At 41.7% G+C, this 23,916-nt stretch overlaps 1 protein-coding gene across 1 annotated transcript; it reads left to right on the top strand.

Moving 5' to 3' along the window:
- Positions 1-1,356: 1,356 nt before the first annotated feature.
- Positions 1,357-23,214, top strand: LOC126204030 (cytochrome P450 6j1-like). The gene is made up of 3 exons (XM_049938456.1): positions 1,357-1,380; positions 14,858-15,273; positions 23,055-23,214. The coding sequence occupies exons 2-3, from the start codon at positions 14,885-14,887 to the stop codon at positions 23,212-23,214; spliced, it is 549 nt and encodes a 182-aa protein (XP_049794413.1). The 5' UTR covers positions 1,357-1,380; positions 14,858-14,884.
- The last annotated feature ends 702 nt before the right edge of the window (positions 23,215-23,916 follow it).

Here is a 23,916-nt window from a genome sequence, read left to right as displayed (position 1 = left end):
GTTCCCTTTGCTTCTGTAGCAGTTTTCTAACTCGGTTATTGTACCACGGTGGCTCTTTTCCAACTTTTGCGATCTTGCTTGGCACATACTCTTCTAATGCAAAATGTACGATGGTTTTGAACATTGTCCACTGATCCTCAACAGTATCTGTACTTGAGATAAAACCTTGATGTTGAGCCGTCAGGTACCCTGAAATCTGTTTTTTGTCACTTTCGCTAAACAGAAAAATCTTCCTACGTTTTTTAATATTTCCATTTACTGCTTCAGCTGGCCACCATGCTCCCCAGACATGAACGTCATTGGGATGTCTTGCAACGTGCTGTTCAGGAGAGATCTTACCAGTTCGTACTCTCACGGATTTATGGACAGCCCAGCAGAATTTATGGTGGCAGTCCCGTCCAGCATTGCTTCAGACATCAGTCGAGTCCGTGCCACGTCGTGTTGCGGCGCTTCAGCGTGCTCGCGGGCGCCCTACACGACATTTGTCAGGTGTGGCAGTTTATTTGGCTCTTCAGAGTATATTTGATAACCAGAAGCATACAGCCTTCTTTCATTATATGCACCTGTAGAAAGAGCTTCCCACCATTGAAAAATTTTCAGTCTGCAGCGATAAGTAGTGCTTTATAACATATTTTTTGCCTTATTGCATTTATGTCCTTGTTTTTTAATCCAACCGAACCTCAAAAACCCTCTCGTCGATAACAAGTTACTGTATTGGAGCAGTTTTTGCATGAAGATGACATAGTAAAAAGTCAAAACTGATTGCCTCGAAATAAACCTATATAACGGCGATTGGTATTGTCTCTTCTGAACCAGGATTTCTGGTCAGATGAGTGTACGGTAATATCAACAGCAGTAGTAAATCGTATAACGGGAGTAGGATTCGTTATGAATAGGGAGATCGGGCAGAGAGTATGTTAGTATGAACATAAACTTATAATACGATGATGATAGGAGAAATCTGTCTCAGCCTGAATATTGACCTTTCACTTTCGACACGGAATAAAATTAAGGATTACGATATATTTTTGTATAAAAACAGTTTGTTCCAAGAGAACAAAACTACACAGAATAAGAATATTCCATTATGTGCCTTGATTTTGGAAGGTAAAACACCTCTCACGTCTTATGAAGGGGAATTTGTCCAAAATTCTCTCGTGGTGTCTGCCTAATTTTGTTGATAAGGAAATGCTCTTCAGTTCAAAAGTCAAATTGCAACTGAGTCCCTGAAAAGCTTCGTCACTGTTGTCCCAGAGGACGTGGACACGCGGTCATTACTACGTAACTGGCAAGGTTATTAGCTACTGCTGAATCGTATATAAGACAAGCAAAGTGGACTGTAACAACACAGTGAATCTCTCGCAGGAGCTGCCAGTGGCGGTAAGTCTCCTCGTACAATTCTTCTGTTGTCTACAAAGAATGCACTGATGGTATTTCATGTCTGGCAAAAAGTACATGAATCTTTAACAACTGATATTCAACTCTGTTCTCTTTAGGAGCAAATGTATAGGAGTCTTCGTAACGGTACTTCTCATTCCTCTTGTAACACTACGCTACTGCGCACGATACTTATTAAAGCCTGTACTATGGTAAGTTGACGGGCTTCACCTTATAAGAAAGGATTCTGGTATATATGTTGACCGCGTGTACCTGAATGGAGGCAAAATCAGACTTTCACACACTCAGTAACAACAATGATACGTCAAGCAAGTCTGAAGAGCAAATACACGTTAGGACGGACAAGAAACAACACAGCAGATGCTACCAAATTGTTAATAATACGGTCGCCAGCCTAATTAGGCATTAACTGAGTTTCTTCCCAGTACAAGTTGAAGTGCGTTCATACAAAACATCACGTAATGACACTGCATAATATGGTAAATTTTTGAACCAGAAAATCTACTGAACTAATAATTTCACTTTCTGTACTAATATGGACAAGCCAAAAATACACAACAATACACTATAATGTTTACGACAAACTTCGTACTGTCTATTGATCTGATTTAAATCAGGCATAGGTTACCCTAGAAATAGCACTGTCGAAACACACATACAATGTCAATTTTGAAAAAGGTAAAACACTAATAAATTTTGGTTTCATATTGACTTTAACTTTGCTGGTCAAATCAGTTCAGTACACTTCATAATTCAAATGAATAGAAAAGAAAAAAAGGGGGGGGGGCCTGAAACTGTTGTGATCACTGTACTGAAATTTTTTATTATCGAAATCGTTAATCACTCAATATTTTCAATATATGAGTTATTTCTCTTTTTGGCTTACTTCCTGCTCATTTAACTACCATAATTTTTGTCTCAAATTAATTAGGCTTCATTACTATCTTCCGACTTTGTCAGACATTTGTTCTTTGCTAATATATTCATTAACAACAAAGTTCCTTAAACATCATTCTAACATAGATAGGTCTGCAGGTAATTCTTATTAACATAAACTTCAATTCTTCATCTCGGGACACTCGGGTTGCACAACATGTGGAAAGGACCCTGTCTAGGTTAGTGATGAGGGTAATTAAATGATAGGACAGTTCCGGTAAAAGTTGTTATTGAACAGTCAGGAACAAAAGTAACACTGGTACACACGAATACAGTACTAAAAGATTCAACCTGTTCGTATCGATGCGGCGGTTGGCGGGCGGCGAGATGGCGAGGCGCAGAGCACACATACAATCACAGCTATGGCTCTTGATATATCGGCACTTTACTTCTTCATAGCGTCGCAATAATTTTCCATTTACTGCCTATGGAATATTGCCATGCTGTATAGGCGTCGGACACGGCACATCCGAGGCTCAACGAAATCACGTTTTCCAGGAGAGCCTCCTCGATCCAGAACGTGTTTCTCAGACCGATGCCCAACTCCGACTACTACTGCTGAGCCCGTTATGCCGTGCCGCGCCCGTGTGCATTTTCCCGCGCTCGCCTGCCATCCACCTTTTACCGCTCCCCTACAGACAGGGTATTCACCAGAGGTTATGCATTCTACATATCCTAATACATTGCCTACGTATGGACCAGACGCACAATTAGAACTTCGACATCTTATAATAGTTTCAACATTTCTTACATTTCAATTTTGTTACAACATTGCTTGAAATTAGACATAAACATTAATATTCACATCGAAAGTTGTTTATAGTTTCCTCAACCCAATGACATGAAAAGAAAGGAAATGAAAACAGAATATCGATTACACTAATTTACCAAATTCAGGAGAAAAAAAAATTATATGTACAATAGTACAGCGTTGGTGTTGTTACACTCTGTCGAGACAATGCTCTGTGTGTGTGTGTGTGTGTGTGTGTGTGTGTGTGTGTGTGTGTGTTACATGTTTGTGTCCTATGTTTGAAGTACAGAAATAAGTTTTTTCTTAATAACACATGTGGTGCCGCTTCGTCATTCTATAGCTGTGGTACGAAGTACGCGTCTGTTGTTGTTGTGTTCTTCAGTCCTGAAACTGGTTTGATGCAGCTCTCCATGCTACTCTATCCTGTGCAAGCTTCTTCATCTCCCAGTACCTACTGCAGCCTACATCCTTCTGAATCTGCTTAGTGTACTCATCTCTTGGTCTCCCTCTACGAATTTTACCCTCCACGCTGCCCTCCAGTACTAAATTGGTGATCCCTTGATGCGTCAGAACCTGTCCTACTAACCGACCCACTCTTCTAGTCAAGTTGTGCCACAAACTCGTCTTCGCCCACATTCTATTCAATACCTCCTCATTAGTTATGTGATTTACCCATCTAATCTTCAGCATTCTTCTGTGGCACCACACTTCGAAAGCTTCCATTCTCTTCTTGTCTAAGCTATTCATCGTCCACCTTTCACTTCCATACATGGCTACAGTCCATACAAATACTTTCAGAAACGACTTCCTAACACTTAAATCAATACTCGATGTTAACAAATTTCTCTTCTTCGGAAACGCTTTCCTTGCCATTGCCAGTCTACATTTTATATCCCCTCTACTTCGACCATCATCAGTTATTTTGCTCCCCAAGTAGCAAAACTCCTTTACTACTTTAAGTGTCTCATTTCCTAATCTAATTCCATCAGCATCACCCGATTTAATTCGACTACATTCCATTATCCTCGTTTCGCTTTTGTTGATGTTCATCTTATATCCTCCTTTCAAGACACTATCCATTCCGTTCAACTGCTCTTCCAAGTCCTTTGCTGTCTCTGACAGAATTATAATGTCATCGCCGAACCTCAAAGTTTTTATTTCTTCTCCACGGATTTTAATACCCCGAACTTTTCTTTTATTTCCTTTACTGCTTGCTCACTATATTCGATTGAATAGCATCGGGGAGAGGCTACAAACCTGTCTCACTCCCTTCCCAACCACTGCTTCCCTTTCATGTCCCTCGACTCTTATAACTGCCATCTGGTTTCTGTACAAATTTTAAATAGCCTTTCGCTCCCTGTATTTTACCCCTGCCACCTTCAGAATTTGAAAGAGAGTATTCCAGTCAACATTGTCAAAGACTTTCTGTAACTCTACAAATGGTAGAAACGTAGGTTTGCCTTTCCTTAATCTTTCTTCTGAGATAAGTCGTAGGGTCAGTATTGCCTCACGTGTTCCAACATTTCTACGGAATCCAAACTGACCTTCCCCGAGGTTGGCTTCTACCAGTTTTTCCATTCGTTTGTAAAGAATTGGCGTTAGTATTTTGTAGCTGTGACTTATTAAACTGATAGTTCGGTAATTTTCACATCTGTCAACATCTGCTTTCTTTCGGATTGGAATTATTATATTCTTCTTGAAGTCTGAAGGAATTGCGCCTGTCTCATACATCTTGCTCACCAGATGGTAGAGTTTTGTCAGGACTGGCACTCCCAAGTCTGTCAGTAGTTCTAATGGAATGTTGTCTACTCCTGGGGCCTTGTTTCGGCTTAGGTCTTTCAGTGCTCTGTCAAACTCTTCACGCAGTATCATATCTCCCATTTCATCTTCATCTACATGCTTTTCCGTTTCCATGATATTGTCGTCAAGAACATCGCCCCTGTATAGACCCTCCATATACTCCTTCCACCTTTCTGCTTTCCCTTCTTTGCTTAGAACTGGATTTCCATCCGAGCTCTTGATATTCATGCAAGTGGTTCTCTTTTCTCCAAAGGTCTCTTTAATGTTCCTGTGGGCAGTATCTATCTTACCCCTCGTGAGATAGGCCTCTACACCCTTACATTTGTCCTCTAGCCATCCCTGCTTAGCCATTTTGCACTTCCTGACGATCTCATTTTTGAGACGTTTGTGTTCCTTTTTGCCTGCTTCACTTGATGCATTTTTGTATTTTCTCTTTTCATCAATTAAATTCAGTATCTCCTCTGTTACCCAAGGATTTCTACTAGCCCTCGTCTTTTTACCTACTTGATCCTCTGCTGCCTTCACTACTTCATCCCTCACAGCTACCCATTCTCCTTCTACTGTACTTCTTTCCCCCATTCCTGTAAATTGTACCCTTATGCTCTCCCTGAAACTCTGTACAACCTCTGGTTTAGTCAGTTTATCCAGGTCCCATCTCCCTAAATTCCCACCTTCTTGCAGTTTCTTCAGTTTTAATCTACAGTTCATAGCCAATAGATTGTGGTCAGAGTCCACATCTGCCCCTGGAAATGTCTTACAATTTACAACCTGGTTCGTAAATCTGTGTCTCATCGTTACATAATCTATCTGAAACCTTTTAGTATCTCCAGGGTTCTTCCATGTATACAATCTTCTTTCATAATTCTTGAACCAAGTGTTAGCTATGATTAAGTACGCGTCTGTGTTGAATTTTACTTCTCAATATAATTTGTGGGTCTGCCACAATACCTAAGCACTTTTTTAACTTTTCCAAGTCTTTAGCAATTTATAACCACACCTATATTCTGAAAATGGCTGTAATGTTATTTTTGGCCAGAGAGTTCCGCTTAAGTGCCTTATGACTTTGCCTCTTATTAGCGTAATTTTACCCTCCCGGATGCTACAGAAGCGATACATAGGAGCAGAACAATGTTCACTCCTGACTGGAAGCCGTTTCTTGGGACTGTGTAAGTACATTTTCTCGGAAATTGCTACGTCTTCATTTGACTGTCTTACTAGAAACAGCTCCACATTTTAACTACAGAACTGTTTAACTTCTATATAAGTCTAAGAAAAAATGGCTGACACCGAAATAAGTGTCCAAGCAATAGAAAAGCAACTGGAATCATTCAACAGAGGAAAGTCCACTGGACCTGACGGGTTACCAATTCGATTCTATTTATTTATTTATTTATGCATTTATTTTACCTGGCAAGATTAGGGCCTTCAGGCCCTCTCTTACACCTAACCAGGCATACTCAGATTCAACAAATTTCAGTTTCTACAGAACATTAAGGACATATTACATGTTATACAGTATTAATGTTAAGAAAAAAATAGAGATTATAAACGTAGTACAATGATAATTATAACAATCAAAAATTAATTATAACAATCAAGAATAATAATAATAGTAATAATAATAATAATAATGACTATGTATATGAAAGTAAACATATTTTTCTTTTATGAATGTCAGTCCTATTGCTAGTTGGGAATTTTCTCGTTATATTCTTGCAGCTTGTGAGTTATTCTCATCAAGCAGAGACATAAGACGATAGAATGGGGTGAAAGAGATATAGAAGAGGTAGACAGGTTAGAGGAAGAGAAATAGAATGGTAAAATTCGAAGCTATGATGGAGAGGAGAAAGAAAGAGATGAGAGGGGCCCAACAATGGTGGCTATACCGTCCCTAATATGTAAGTCTTGAGTTCACTCTTGAATGTTGAGTGGTTCCGGATAAGGCGCAGATCACAGGGGAGCGCGTTCCATAGTCGTATGGCTGAGATGGAGAATGACATGGAGAAAGATTTTGTGTTATGTAAAGGTACAGCCAAGATGCTAGACGTATCCGATCTGGTATTGCGGTTGTGGAATGATGATAGGTGTCTAATGTGAGAAGATAAGTATTGGGGGCACCAGTGGCTAAGAAATCGATGAAGTAAGCACATCGTGTGGAGATCGCGTGCCTTATGTGGGCGTACCCAACCTAGCTGGGAGTATGAAGGACTGATATGATCATACAACCGTATATTGCATACGTATCTAACGCAAGCGTTCATCACTAGCTCGAGGCGTCTCGAATTTTCACTATTTGTGCCGTGTTGAACTACATCACAGTAGTAAAGATTAGGCAAGACTAGTGTTTGGACTAATTCTACGCAGAGTACGCGAAAGAACTAGGCCCCCTTCTAACAGCCGTGTACCGCAAGTCTCTAGAGGAACGGAACGTTCCAAATGATTGGAAAAGAGCACAGGTAGTCCCAGTTTTCAAGGATGGTCGTCGAGGAGATGCCCCAAACTACAGACCTATATCTCTGACGTCGATGTCTTGTAGAATTTTAGAACATGTTTTTTGTTCGCCTATCATGTCGTTTCTGGAAACCCAGAATCTACTCTGTAGGAATCAACATGGATTCCGGAAACAGAGATAGTGTGAGACCCAACTCGCTTTATTTGTTCATGACACCCAGAAAATATTAGATACAGGCTCCCAGGTAGATGCCATTTTCCTTGACTTCCGGAAGGCGTTCGGTACAGTTCCGCAATGTCACCTGATAAACAAAGTAAGAGCCTACGGAATATCAGACCAGTTGTGTGGCTGGATTGAAGAGTTTTTAGCAAACAGAACACAGCATGTTGTTCTCAATGGAGAGACGTCTACAGACGTTGAAGTAACTTCTGGCGTGCCACAGGGGATTGTTATGGGACCATTGCTTTTCACAATATATATAAATGACCTAGTAGATAGTGTCGGAAGTTCCATGCGGCTTTTCGCTTATGATGCTGTAGTATACAGAGAAGTTGCAGCATTAAAAAATTGCAGCGAAATGCAGGAAGATCTGCACCGGATAGACACGTGGTGCAGGGAGTGGCAACGCACCCTTAGCATAGACAAATGTAATGTATTGCGAATGCATAGAAAGAAGGATCTTTTATTCTATGATTATATGATAGCGGAACAAACACTACTAGCAGTTACTTCTGTAAAATATCTGGGAGTATGCGTACGGAACGATTTGAAGTGTAATTATCATATAAAATTAAGTGTTGGTAAGGCGGGTACCAGGTTGAGATTCCTTGGGAGAGTCCTTAGAAAACGTAGTCCATCAACAAAGGAGGTGGCTTACAATACACTCGTTCGACCTATACTTGAGTATTGCTCATTGGTGTGGGATCAGTACCAGATTGGGCTGAGAAGAACCAAAGAAGAGCGGCGCGTTTCGTCACACGGTTATTTGGTAAGCGTGACAGCGTTACGGAGATGTTTAGCAAACTCAAGTGGCAGACTCGTCAAGAGAGGCGCTCTGCATCGCGGTGTAGCTTGCTGTCCAGGTTTAGAGAGGGTTCGTTTCTCCCAAAGAGATCACGAATGTATAATTAGAGAGATTCGAGCGCGCACGGAGGCTTTCCGGCAGTCGTTCTTCCCGCGAACCATACGCGACTGGAACAGGAAAGGAAGGTAATGACAGTGGCACGTAAAGTGCCCTCCGCCACACACCGTTGGGTGGCTTGCGGAGTATATTGTAGATGTAGATGTAGAAGTATTACTTGTACTTTGCAAGATATTTTTTTCTTTTTTTCTTACCAAAAGTTGTCGCTAATTGCTTTAGGCATCTTCAGTGGTCTACAGAGATAATGAAAAAAAAAAGTTTGCTTATCCATAAATATTTAGTTTTGCGACACATAGTGCTTCATAGCAGCATTTTAGGTTGACCTGAAATTAAATCTTATTTACGAATTATTTATGTACACCGAGCACTACGTATTTAAGAAAATAATAAAGAAAATCTTTATCAAAATTTGCTTTACAGAGGAGTGAGAAGGCTTAAAATAGTATCAGGTGAAATATGTTTGGTATGTGACGAAAAGAAATCTCCATAGCACTGGCTCCAAATGCTAACAATGTAATTTCTCTTACACGCTACCCCGAGTCGATCATACTTACGACTCATTCGCGCTGCCCTTCTGCTATTAGTTCTCCGACCAATGTTGTATCAGTCTGATACACTTCCAACATACATTAACAATATGCCACTATAGCCCGTACAAGTGTTTGGTAATCATTCTACTTCGTAGACATATCTAGGTTTTCCTACTGCTCTGAAGGTAAGACACTACGTCGGTGCTTGAGAAACAACGTTGCATTCGAGTTTCGTATTCGAAGCGTTCGTCCGCAAGTTGGGCACCCTGTCCTTCAGTATGACAACACCAGATCGCACACGAGCGCTTTAGATCTGCAACAATTCGAACGGTTGGATTGACTGTCATCCATCATCCCCTGTACAGTCACGAGTTGGCCCCATCCGACTTTCATTTGCTTACAAAACTTCACGAACACCTACGAGGGCTTCACTTCGACAGAGGTGCATGCAGAGATTGTGATTGTGGCTCCTTCAACATAGTCAAAAATTCTAGAGTGACGGTGTCAACAAACTGGCCTCTCGTTGAGAGAAAAGTGTTTGCCGTCAGGGTCACTATGCTCAGAAATTAATAGGTAGACAGGAAGATTAAAGACGCAGAATATTAATAATGTTTGCTTTATTCAAACAGTTTTAACAGCTTTCATAAAAAAATTCGGAGGCATTACTTCTCAGCATGCCCTCGTAGCTGTCAAATAACTGAACTACATGATCGACTGTCGTTGTAATCGAAAAAGTATGTAGTTAAAAGGCCATGACGTTTCTAAGTTTCATGGAGAGCACAATTTTCTCTTTATTAGGAGCTAGCTGTTGATAATTGTACCAGATTTCGTAAAATTCTGATTCGATTTTACTTCGTTTTTATTTGTGGAGACGGGGTGGAGGTCACTTGACGACTCATACCTGACATCTCCTACTTGACTGAAGATGTACGTAACAATAATTGATAACACGAATATTGGGTATTTGTGGTAACGTCTTACGGAAAAAAACTCCTGAGGTCATCGGTCCGTAAGCTTACACACTACGAAATCTAACTTTAACTAACTTACGCTAAGGTAACACACACCCATACCCAAGGGAGGACTCGAACCTCCGACGGGAGGAGCCGCCCGAACCGTGACAAGGCGCCCTGGACCACGCGGCTGCCCCGCGCGGCTAACACGAATACTAGTTGTCCTACTAGAGTTGATTGAGGAGGACGCGGAGTTATAACTGTTTCTGTGGATGTACATTCTCTTCAGTATTCATGGTAACCCCAATCCATGGCACCATGTGCTACGTACACCAGGAAGTCTCCGTGGTATCTGTGTTGTTTGTCCTGTGGAACTTAATTTTATATCATTTACATCATTACGACTGCCTTAGTTCGGAAATTCAGCTGCAGAGATCGGGACTAGTCCTATGGGACTGCAGTTTCGTGAATCAGTTCTAATGGTTTTCCGGCAAATGGAAGAGACCTATCAGTCTTTAGAGTTCCCGCAAGAGGCACGCTTCAGCTTCCATTTAGTCCCACATATTAATTCTGTATCTGAACCTATTAGGATTCGGTCGTTGCTAAGAAGCTGTCGAGTTTTAGGGGTCTCCCCGCCCTTTCATTTTTATTAGCAGTTATATGTGCATTTAGTTGTGACAGGACTGCAAGACATTCGTTTGTTCAGGAACAATTGGAAGAAAAATATCTACATTCGTTTTCACATTTTTTTCTGTTTTTGTGTTTCATATAAGAGTGGGAAACTTATTTTTGTACCAGCCAACAAAGTACTTGAGGCTTTGAGATGGACACTTTACACTATGATTTTACTGCAACAACTAGTGAAGCCCTTGGGCATCGCATCTTGTACAGTAAGAAACGTTTTACGTTACTTCTTGCTGAGGTTTCACGCTCTCTTTAGTATCTGTTTTAGACTGGGCGCTCTTTCTTAAACATCGTGCTAATATTTTTTGTATTATGATGGATCCCTGCCGTGTTTAACTGTTGCCCACAGTATATAATTTCAGAGCGGCGTTCAGCTTGTTTTATGGACTTTCGACGCAACACTGCTTCCGTATGCTCGGTAATTTTTACACCTGTAAGCACCTGCTTTCTTTGAAATTGGAATTACTACAGTCTCCTTCATGCACGAGGTTAATCGCTCTGTCTGAAACATCTTGCATGCCAGATGTAAGGGTTTTGTCATGGATGGCTCCCAAGGCTACCAGTAGTTCTGATCCAAGTCGTCTACTCCCGGGGCCATTTGTCGACTTAGACCTTTCAGTGGCCTATCAAATTCTGCTTGCACTATCATATGTCCGACCTCATCTTCATCTACGACCTCCTCCATTTCTATGACTCTGCATTCCAGATTTGTCTCCCTTTTTCAGGCTCTCAATATTCTCCTTCAGTCTTTCGGCTTTCCTTTCTTTGCTGAAGACTAGTTTCCCAGGTGAGCTCCTGATAATCATAAAGCTACATCTCATTTCTCCAAACCCCTGTCAGTTTTTGTAGGCGCTATCTATCTTTCCCCTAGTGAAACATGCTTCTAAATCCTTACATTTGTCCTCTAGCCATTCCTGCTTAGCCATTTTGCACTTCCAGTCAACTTCATATTTTAGACGACTGTATTCCGTTTCGCCCGCTTCATTTGCTGCATTTCCATATTTTCTCCTTTCATCACTATCTCACGTGTTATCCGAGGATATCTGTTAGGCCTTATCTTTTTACCTGTTTGATCGTCTGCTGCCTTCAGTATTTCATCTCTTACAGCTACCCATTCGTCTTCCACTGTGTTCCTTTCCACAGTTCTAGTCAACCGTTCTGTAATGCCCCATCTGAAACTTTCAGCAATCTGTGGTTCTTTCAACTTATTAAGGTCCCATTTCCTTAATATCCTACCTGTTTGCAATTTCTTCAATCTACAATTCATAAGCAATAAATTGTGTTCAGGGTCCACATCATCCCAGGAAACATCTGGTAATTTAGAATCTGGTTCCGGAAATCGCGGTCTTACCATTAGGTAACAAATCTGAAAACTTTCAGTGTCTCCGGATCTCTTACACGCATGAACATTTTTTTTCTTTTGAGTCATCAGCCTTCTGACTGATTTGATGCGATGATGTGAACCGTCACGATTTCGATCCTATGCCAACCTCTTCATCTCAGACTACCGCTTGCAACCTAAGTGCTCCGTTATCTTCTGGATGTATTCCAATATTTGTCCTCCTCCACAGTTATTGTCCTCTACAGCTCCTTATAGTACCATGGAAGTCAGTCCCTGATGTATTAACAGATGTCTTGTCATCTTCTCCCTTCTCCCTGTCAGTGTTTTCCACATATTCCTTTGCTCTCCGATTCTGCGCAGAACCTTCTCATTCCTTATCAGTCAATCTAATTTTCAACATTCGTCTGTACCGCCACATCTCAAATGCTTCGATTCTCTTCTGTTTCAGTTTTCCTACAGTCCATGTTTACTGCCATACAGTGCTGTCCTCCAAACGTGTATTCTCAGAAATCCTTTCCTCAAATTAAGGCCTATATTTGATATTAGTAGACTTCTCTTGGCCACTAATGACCTTTTTGCCTTTGCTAGTCTGCTTTTGATGTCCTCCTTGTTCCGTCCTCCATTGGTTATTTTACTGCCTAGGGAGCAGAACTCCTTAACTTCATCTACTTCGTGACTGTCAATCCTGATGTTAAGTTTTTCGCTGTTCTCATTTCCACTATTCTCATTACTTTCGTCTTTATTTGATTTACTCTCAATCCATGTCCTGTAGTCGTTAGACTGTCCATTCCATTCAGCAGATCTTGTAATTATTCTTCACTTTCACTAAGAACAGCAGCGTCATCAGCGAATCGTATCATTTATATCCGGTCACCTTGAATTTTAATTCCACTTCTCAACCTTTCTTTCATTTCCATCGTTGTTTCTTCGATGTACAGAGTGAACAGTAGGGGTGAAAGACTACGTCCCTCTATTACATCCATTTTCATCCGAGCATTTCCTTCTTGCTCGTCCACTGTTATTATTCCCTCTTATGTCTTGTACACATTGTATGTAACCCGTCTCTCCCTATAGTTATCCTTATTTTTCTCATTATTTCGAACATTTTGCACTATTTTACGCTGACGAACGCTTTTTCTAGATCCGCTAATCCCATGAACGAGTCTTGATTTTTGTTTACGCTTCTTTTATAGTCCTTAAACCAAGTGTTAGCGATGATTACATTATGCTCTGTTTAAAATTCTGCCAGGAGGTTTCCTGTTTCATTCCTTTCCCCCAGTCCATATTCACAAATTATTTTCCCCTTTTTTTCCTACTATCGAATTCCACTCCCCCATCACAACAACATTTTCGGCTCCAGTCATTGTCTGAATAATTTCTTTTATCTCATCATATATTTCGTCAGTCGCTTATTATTTGCGAAGCCAGTTGGCATATCAATTTTTACTACGATGGTAGGTATGGGCTTCGTGTCTATCTTGGCTACGATAATGCGTTCACTGTGCTGTTCATAGTAGCTTACCCACACTCTCATCGTCTTATTTATTATTAAACCAACTCCTGTATTACCCCTCTTTGATTTTGTATTGATAACCCTGTGTTCACCTGATCATGAGTCACCTGATCAGAAATCCTTCCCTCCTGCTACCGAAGTTTACTAATTCCCACTATATCTAATTTCAACCTATCAGTTTCCCTTTTTAAATTTTCTAAACTACCTGTCCGATAAAGGGACCTAACGTTACACTCTCTGCCCCATAGAATGCCAATTTTGTTTTTTCAGATGACAACATCCTACTGAGTATTCTCTGCCTGGCGACCCGAATGGGGACTATTTTACCTCTAGAATATTTTACCCAAGAGGATTCCATTATGATTTAATGCCCAGTAGAGCTCAATGTGTTCGGGAATAAATGCGGCTGTACTTTTTCTTTGCTTCCAGCCTTTCGCAGTACCAGCAAAGCAAGACCGTTTTGGTTGGTGGTACAAGGTCAGATAAGTCAATAATTCAGACTGTTTCCCTTGCAGCTACTGAAAAGGCTGCTACCCCTTTTCAGGAAAGACTCGTTTGTCAGGCCTCTCAACAGAAACCCCTCTGTTGTCGTTGGACTACGGTACGGCTATCTGTACCGGTGAGGCACGCCAGCCACCCACCAACGGCAAAGTCCATGCTTTATGCACGAGACATCAACATGAAACTAATTAAAAATCACCCCGCAGTGATTTCGAGTAGCGATCATTAAGAGGAATATTGATATGAGCTTGAAGGCTACAAAATGAAATCAGAACTCAATCAGCACGTGGAACCACTTCTTTCTGCCATGACCTCCCAACGCGCCGCAAACTGCGTACCGTAAGACGAACGGCCATGTACGAACTTATAGTTACGAAGCCTGTAGGCAACAGCACGATGTACATGTTGTCAAATTCGAGAAATATTGGTATATCCGGATTTTTTCGAGATTAATATCGTTCTTATATAAATTTGACGCCTTATTTTTGCATAAGGAATTTTTGTTACAGTACGTATGAAAGGGAGTGAAGGAGCTGTATCGATTTCCCAATGACGTACTACATTCGCAACTGATTTCATTTTTAAAGTATCTTTAATTTTGTAAATTAAGCGTTGAAATGAAACATTTTCACATGCCCATTACGATGGCGTAATCAAAATGGGTCTACACAAGTAACTCTTCAGTCCGTATGGCAATGCCTTAGAATAACCTACATTAATTTGACATAAATTTTTTGTGATAGTTTTACTTTTAAGTTTAGTCAGACTGATATGAAGCTCACTAAGATTAATACTTACTTATCGAAAATGCCCAAAAGCTCTTGTTTAACACTAATACTATGTCTTTGCTTGACAGCTATCAAAAGTGTAAAGCATCCAAACTATGACACTGGTTACGGGCAGTTGGCTGCTCGATGCAGTCTTGCTGTTGGTACCCCTGCTGTACTGGTACATGACGCGGAAGTTCGGCTACTGGAAGAAGCTGGGAATCCCCTACTGGAAGCCGACTCCCTTCGTCGGCAACGTGGGCAGCGTGCTGATCGGACGGAAGCACTTGGGGGAGCCGGTGTTGGAGTGCTACCACAGGGCCGGTGACGCCCGCTTTATGGGCATGATCGCCTTCGACAAACCGCTCTTAATGGTGAAGGACCCAGAGCTCGTAGGGCGCGTCATATCCACAGACTTCTCCACTTTCTACGCCACCAACGCAAAATTCGATCCTGTGTCTGACCCACTCTTCGCCATGTCTCTCTTTGGCCAGCACGGTCCCGGGTGAGTTTCTTGAGATAATTTAATGATAATGTTCACGCTGTCTAAAATTTTACCTGAACATGACACTTGTAAGCGTTTGTATACTCCTAACAATAGCGTAATGTATCTGTTCTTTAGAATGACATTTATGTTTTCAGTAATACAAAATTTGCAGACCCCTAAATTTTTTTTACCTGAGCTGATCAATAGCATGACACCTGCAGCCCTTTATAGCATACAAACACCTGCAATAAGTTGAGGAAGTTATATACAGTTCGAAGCAGAATAAGTTCACTGCTGAACATTTCATTATCTAGCACTCCATCCGTCTCCTTCTACTGCCTACTTTCACAATAGTAAGTAAGCAGAGACCATGTTCATATTTTTTTCCTTCTCTGAAGCACTTATTCAGCCACTAAAAGTTTGTGTTGAGAAAGGGACTGTGAAAAGCTCTTTCTGCAAAAATGTTGTCAGTGTGCCTGCCTAGCAATACCTGTGTGGTTCAGAGGGCCTGGACTGCTTCAGTCTGTCTGACGAAAACATCAATTTTTAATGCACTCCCTAAAGTTGCAAATACACCACTGGAAAAAAAAATTTCACCAACAAAGATGACATCGATTTTGATCCGATGTCGGCATGTGCCACTTAGGGAATAAAAGATAATGGTTTCAAGATCGTCCTCCAACAGATACGTAGTGGTATTGTAATCTCCCCCTCACTTATCGACCTTAATGACAGTGAAAATTTAAACAGCACCTAATGGAAATGTGGGAAAAACAGTCGTCACCGAAGTTAATTTGTCGATAGAGGGAGGAAAGGGTTACATCTAAATGAAAGGAAAAATGCAAATGAAATTGGTGGAAATTAATTTTGAGAAAAGGGTAAAATTAATAAAGAAAGTAAATGTGCAGTCGTTACGTTAACAATTAATTGGCGTTAATTAGATATTTTAGATTTGGGGAAAATTACGGTCGCCAGTCCTATGGACAACTAGTATAATAACTGAAAATGAAAGATGGTTCAAATGGCTCTGAGCACTATGGGACTCAACATCTTAGGTCATAAGTCCCCTAGAACTTAGAACTACTTAAACCTAACTAACCTAAGGACATCACACACACCCATGCCCGAGGCAGGATTCGAACCTGCGACCGTAGCAGTCCCGCGGTTCCGGACTGCAGCGCCAGAACCGCTAGACCACCGCGGCCGGCTGAAAATGAAAGATTAGTGCGCATATAATTAGGACTAAAAGCGTGGCAACTGAAGGTTGTGTGAAAACTGTTGTGTGGAAAACTGTTGTGTTGTGTGAAAACTGAATAGTTGTCAGAAGTAATAAATTTCGCTACACTCTGACTTAATTTAGCAAAATAATTAATAAAACCGGAAAACTGAAAGTTAATTTAGTGACTGAAATTAGTAGTGAACTTTGTTTCTGAAGCACTACGAAATTCAATAAAATAAGGTTAGTCTTTGGCTACCCCAACACTCATTTCAAAAGCTACTTGCATCTAGGCAATTAAGAAATAAGAGATTTGACTTTGAACTTGAATTAAATGATTCAGAACAATTAACAATAGAAAAATTTAGTACGTACCAAGCTGAGCTGCAGTCACAGTTAAGCTAAAATATGGTAACAAAACTCTCACTCTTAATTTATGCTTGTGTAATCTAAATATTGTAGCCAGCTATGAATGCCTTAACTGAACTTTGAAATTAAAGCAGTGAAATCGAATGATATTACTTTAATGCTGACGTTTGAATGTCAACGACACTCGGGTTCATTCCGGAAAAGGAAGGGACCCTGCTTGGCAATGCAATTGGGGCAATGAGCAACAAAGGTTCATGCTAAGTTGCTGTAATTTTGTGATGCAACAATTTTAAAAGTTTGAAAAGCTGAGGTCTGCCATACAGTTCTAAAACTTTACGTGCTTCCAGTCTTCCTTGTTGGTTGATTGAAGGTTTGAAGCCGTCGATCGAGGAGGTGGCGACAGTCACTCATTGTCAGCCGTCGCTGTTGCAGAAGCTGGATGTTGGTGCGCCTTCTTCTCGTCACGGTCTCCAGCCGAAACGGGCTCTTGATGTGTGCCAGCTAATGCTTCCCGTCCGCGACACCGTGTCAGAAACTAACATGGCAAGTCGAGTGCAATTACATGCTGCGAAACCCCGAAAGCGCGGCAACTCGCGGGAGCGTCACACAACACACCTGCTCCACTGCCCTACTCCCGCCAGACCCCACTCTGCCCACGCGGCAGAGTTAACACTACCAAAGATCCTAAACACTTTGGTTCTCCACACGACATAGCGATGTAATCGTTCGATAGCATAGTTTTCTCTAGGCCAGACCCAGCGTAAAAATACAAATAATATTTACAAAACAAACCAATTATACATTGACATAAATGCATAAATATATAGTAAAACAATTACAATATATAAAGACACAGAAATCTCATATCTTCAGGTAGCAAATGAAGGGTCCGCAGCTCGTGGTCGTGCGGTAGCGTTCTCGCTTCCCACGCCCGGGTTTCCGGGTTCGATTCCCGGCAGGGTCAGGGATTTTCTCTGCCTCGTGATGACTGGGTGTTGTGTGATGTCCTTAGGTTAGTTAGGTTTAAGTAGTTCTAAGTTCTAGGGGACTGATGGCCACAGATGTTAAGTCCCATAGTGCTCAGAGCCATTTCAACCAAGTTTTAAGCAGCACGTTTCAGATGGACGACACTGCAACAGTACAAGTCCCTCAGAGGATCTCCCCACACAGGAAGTTATTGCCGCAATCGACAGACCTAAAAGAAACTGAAAGCTCTCCTAAGTTTGGTACAGTTAATTCCCTTTCAACATAACATACAAGTCTAGCCCTAGGACGGCACCGACACCCCGCAATTTAGCACGTGAAAAACTACAGCGATGCACTCATCACGTATCCTTACAAAATCCAAGAACAGAGAGCCGGCTCCCCAATAGCGGAACATTTAACCACGCGCAGCTTGCAGGTTTGCGGGATGCTGATCTCGCCCTTAACCTGAACACCAGTTCAAATACTAGTCAGCCTACAATCTTGAACCACCATACACATTCCTTCAGTTACTGCATAGAAAGCCAATGTGACAGGCAAACAGACCAACATATGGTAAAAGCTTAAGCAATTACCTTACTAGCAACCCTTATGAATAGTAGCCGCAATTTTTTTTAAACGTGATCACACCCACAGTCAAAAGACAAACAATGCCAATCATAAGGACAGTAGCACATAAGCAAGTAGCAATGGTAACTTCTGCTTAGATTGGCTACAAATCAGCGCGTGATTTAACACACCAGAGAACAGTCTTTACAACATAACCATCAATATAATAGCAAATCACTCAGACGTGTACTCCCCCACGATTTCGAATCGCAAAGCCATAGACAAACTGTGGAGAACGTATCACTTAGACCAGGGCTTAACAACTGGCCGGTTTTGACCGCGAGTACTCGCGTCTGCACAGGCACGTGCTCGCGAGCAGGTGCAAGGTCGCGGAGTAGGGAGGGAGGGGAGGGAGGGGAGAGGGGAAATGCGCGCGCACGTTTGAATAGGGCCGCAGTTTGCCTATTGAAATCACGCCGACTGTGTAACGTTTAAAGTACTAAGACAACTCTAACAGTCACTTCGCTGGTTAAGAATCATGTCAAGTCGCCGTTGTATAACCCCAACAATGCTTTCGCAGTTGGGAGGAATTTTATCTGTTTACAGAAAAAGATGGTGTTGCAAAATGTTTAGTATGTCACGAAACGCAGAATTCTTTTAGGAAATTTAATTTGCAGCGACATTATATGTCGTACCACGCGAAAGACTATGGAAGTGGAAAATGTGATGGACCAGATCGTGCACAGGAAGTTATTAAACTTAAAAGAAAGCTATCCGAAGAAGATCTGGACGACGAAGAAAAATCAACTGAGGCAGCTCTCAGAGTGAGTTACAAAATTGCTTTGCTTTTAGCAAAATCCCTGCGCCCCTTCACTGATGGCGATTTAATAAAAGAATGTTTGGTAGTTGCAGCGGAACATTTGTGTCCATCTCAAGTTGAACAGTTTCGGATTGTGCCATTATCTAACATGACCATTATGCGTCGCATACAGGACATGGCAGACGACGTCCAGAGCCAGCTTGCAAATATCTGTAAAGATTTTGTGGCTTATTCTCTAGCTCTGGACGAAAGTGTTGATATCACTGGAACAGCGCAGCTTGCCATATTTATTAGAGGTGTTAAAAGAGATCTTCACGTGAGGAAGGAGCTCCTCGATGTAGTAGCCATGAAGAACACTACAACCGGAGGTATTTTAAGTAGTATTGAAGAAAGTGTTGAAAATATAGGATTGTCGAGGAATTCTTTAGTTTCAGTGTCTACAGACGGTGCACCAGCGATGACAGGGAAAAAATCAGGTTTCGTTGTGCTGTTGAAGGAGAAAATGCAAAAACTGACCGTGCCGAATGAAATATGGGGCGTTTACTGTGTGATCCACCAGGAAAACTTATGTGCAAAGAGTATCACTCTAAAAAATGTGATGAGTGTTGTTGTTCGTACAACCAATTATAGAAGGAAGCATGGGCTACAACACAGGCAATTTAAAAGCTTTCTTGAGGATGTAGAAAGTCAGTGTGGTAGCCTGCCTTATTACAGCGAGGTCCGCTGGCTTAGTCGTGGCGAATTATTAAATCGATTTTTTTGCCTATTATATGAGATAAATATGTTCATGGAAATAAATAACATGTGCGTACCTGAATTGAAAGAGCCTTCATGGAAATGTGATCTCGCATTCTTAGCAGATTTAACTAGCCATCTGAATGCTTTGAACATTTCACTACAAGGTAAAGATCTGCTAATTACTTATTTCATAGATCGAGTCCGAACTTTTAAAATGAAATTGACACTTTAGGTGAGTCAGCTGGAAACAGCTAAATTATCATCCATGCAAGATGTTCACAAAGACTGTGAACGTTATTCACATAGTTTAGTTGCCCTTAAAGAAGAATTTGATCAACGCTTTCAAGATCTGACAGCACTAGACAGTGATTTTGATCTGTTCTCTCCATATTCAGCGAATATTGAAGAGATTCGTCCTGAGCTGCAACTAGGAATTATTGACCTGCAGTGTGAAAGAGAATACAGAGACAAATTTGAGAACAAGAAAAACATTATGGAATTCTACAGACACTTCCCTCAGGATACATTTCCTCGTTTGCACAAACTGGCGGCTACAATAATATCAATGTTCGGTTCCACGAATGTTTGTGAACAACTGTTCTCTGCAATGAAAAGTAACAAGACGCGCCTGAGAAACACATTGTCTGATCGAAATTTAAACTGCACGCTGCGCCTACGATGCACAAGAACAATTACTCCGAACATAGACGCAATTATAAAGGGCAAAAAGTACAAGTTAACCGAGAATCCCCCACTTCAGTGACACCTTTTATTGTGTAATAGTTCACAAATTAATACGAATGTAGAGGCATACACTAAGCTAATAAAATTTTGTGACAAATGTACATTCTCCTTTATTTGTTTCATTTGTCGCAGTAATAATTCGTGAATGATATCCCTGCAGGAGGCCGCGGATTTACATTGACTGGCGGCAGCTGTTGTGTGCACCACGTGACTCTCCCCACTCTCCGCTCTGGTCCGGTTGTGGGGGTAGCGTGCTCGCGCTGCTCCGTGCTCGCACCTTGCTGCTCACAGCTTGCTCCGCGAGCACGTATGTTGTGAAGCCCTGACTTAGACCGACATAATGGTGCTCCCTCAGTTACCCCAAATAACTGACTCCCTTAGTTGCACAACAAAGAACCAAACCTAATGAAACCACCACAGTTTTCAACTCTAAATTGTCACAGTACAAGTGAGACTCAATCACAAATGTAATTTTTCATCACCAATTCCCGTATAGTCAACACAAGCGCCTGATTTTCACCCGTTTATAACGGCAGGCAGCAACATCGTAAGGAAAAGAGCGTAGACACAAGCTCTTCCTAATTCTCTTAGAAAGCAGCCACCGCGACTCTCGGGAACCACTGGGACATCCAATGCAAAAATCGTTATTCCTTCACACAAATTACAGGACGCCGGCTTCCCGCTGCTTGCTACGGCGCCTTCCGTTCAGAGCCAAGTTGTGTATCTCCATGCGATAGGTCCGGTCCCACACTCGCTGCATCAACCCGACAACCGTCTTCCACCATGTCCCGGAGCACACCCCCCGACCTCGCCTCGTTACTCCTCGCGTATGCCCCAGGGGGCGCTGCTTACCGCCCTGACCGTGGCAGGAAAGATAAACCACCAGAGTGACACTATCGATATGAGCCGCCACGGCTCACCCATATTCTACTCACATCACAGTATCGACGTGCATAGCTCGAATGGTGCTGTCAGAGGATCATTGGAGTTGCACGCCATTGTATTCAGCGAAGAAAACAGAGTCTGCCTGCACACAAGAGATCATTGGCACGTATGATGTAGACCTGATGATAGCTGTCTCGCAGGGTGCATTTGTACAAGACACGCTGACCGCATTCCAGGCTTTATGGACTGGGGTGTGGTAAGCTACACCTCTCGTTTAACTTTGTTGTTTCGGGAGGGGACACTAACCAGCGCTCGGTACGTGTGGAATGTCGTTGGACCCTTTCTTTTGCTGTTGTTGCATCTGGAAGGTGATGTGCTGTTCCAATAGGAAAAAGCTCGTCCACACAATTCCCGTGCTCTGCAAGATGTGCAGCGGCTTCACTGACCAGCACGATCTCACGAGTTGTCTACAATTTAGCAAGTGTGGCATATGATGGGATGAGAAGTGATTCTTGCTACACGACAACCAACAGCTCTCACAGAACTATGTAAACACGTCGAGCAGCGTATTCCAGGACAGTGATCGCCACCCACACGATCGTCTGGGTACCACACTGAGCGCCTGCATTGCAGCCCATGGAGGCTACATCCCACATACTAATATGGATTGTTTCAGCATTGGTCTATACCTGGTACCTCAGAACCGCTTTTGCCATTGATCTGTAAATGCAATCATTTCAAGTACTCCATATGCACAGTTGCAAAGATAAACCTCGAGTGAATTGGAAACCTCCAAAAAGGTGTACTAACTTTTTCCTAGCAGTGTATTTATTTGCAACGGCATCAGCTAGCACCCTCTACACAATCAAGATTATGATCCCTGTGATGTTTCCCTTGTTTTAAATCTATCTCACAAATTTTTTCCCTCTTTCAGTATTGATAACATTAAATAATGATAGACTCATAGACCAATGCACATGAAGTTCGTGAAGTCCGAAAGTATTGCCGAGCCGCAAGTTAGTATACATTAAAAACACATTAGCAGTACCCACTTACAATATACCTATGGACAGGGCCTTGTACTGGTTTAAGAAAGAAACCTTACTTACTTAACGACTCTGTGTGTGTGTGTGTGAATTCCTAAGGGACCAAACTACTAAGGTCATCGGTCCCTAGACTTACACACCACTTAAACTGTCTTATGCTAAGAACAACACATACACCCATGGCTCCGGCGGAAGGGGCCGCTCAATCCGTGACATGACGCCCCAAACCCGCGGCCACTCCTCGCGGCAGCGACTCTGTGAAATATTATCTTTACCTAGAATCAGTAACGAGTTATGGCTAAGAACACTGGTGGCATTGAATCCAGACTAGCTGCCCAACACATACTTACGACTGATTTTGTATATCGTTCACTGATTTCTAGATTTCAGGATTATGTTGCTATAGTGTAACGTTCGGCAGCATAACAAGTTATTGGTTTCTTTTCAGGTGGAAGAAATTACGTTCTGCGCTAAGTCCAGCTTTCACGTCTGGAAAAATCAAACTCATGTTTCACATAGTAAACGAAGTTGGTCAGAACTTGGCTCGCCATCTTGAAACCGAAAGCTCGGAAGGTACAAAACTGTTTTTCTCAGAATTAAATCTTTAATACATTTAAAATTAAACACAAAAATATATTTGTGGCTGAAACTCACGCCAGGTAAGGACACAGTAAAGATGTAATTACCCCATTAATCGAAAAATTATTTACTATACTTCTTAAAGAGGAAAATTCGACACAGTCTTATCGTAGTATAGTTATGAAAATACTAGCGTAAGCTATATTGTAGGCAGTTTGAAAATATGATCACTTCCTTACTGTCCCTCATCTTCTCATCGTCAGTGCTTACAGATAGTGTCAATACTCTTGTGAATAAATGTTGAGAGATTTTATTGCACATCGTAAATTGTCTAATTTGCAATTTTAACACAACGGCGAAATTAGATAAGTCAGTTCCATAACTTCAAGACGACTGATGACACACTTGTTCCTCCCCCACCCCTTACCACAGTGTGTTGAAACTGCAGTCCAGAAGACTATTTCTAGGGGTTTAAATGTAAAGAGAAGGGGAAGACGTATCAGTCGTTCACTAGGAACTTTCATGAACCACCAGTACTGTTCAAAAGGTAGCATTATCCTACATTCATCCCGTCTTTCTGGCTCATCCTGTAACTCCCGCAACTTTAAAGCTTCTAGTATAAACCTCTGTATACGTTAAACGACAATGATGCAATTGAAGTAACAACTTTCAACAAATGCATTTCGGAATTACGAGAAGGTATCTTTTCGGAAGCGTGAATAACAATTCGT

The sequence above is a fragment of the Schistocerca nitens genome, chromosome 9, assembly GCF_023898315.1.
Source record: "Schistocerca nitens isolate TAMUIC-IGC-003100 chromosome 9, iqSchNite1.1, whole genome shotgun sequence".
Taxonomy (NCBI): Eukaryota; Metazoa; Arthropoda; class Insecta; order Orthoptera; family Acrididae; genus Schistocerca; species Schistocerca nitens.
Note: the sequence above shows the minus strand (reverse complement) of the source record. Positions and strands in the feature narration are given on the sequence as shown.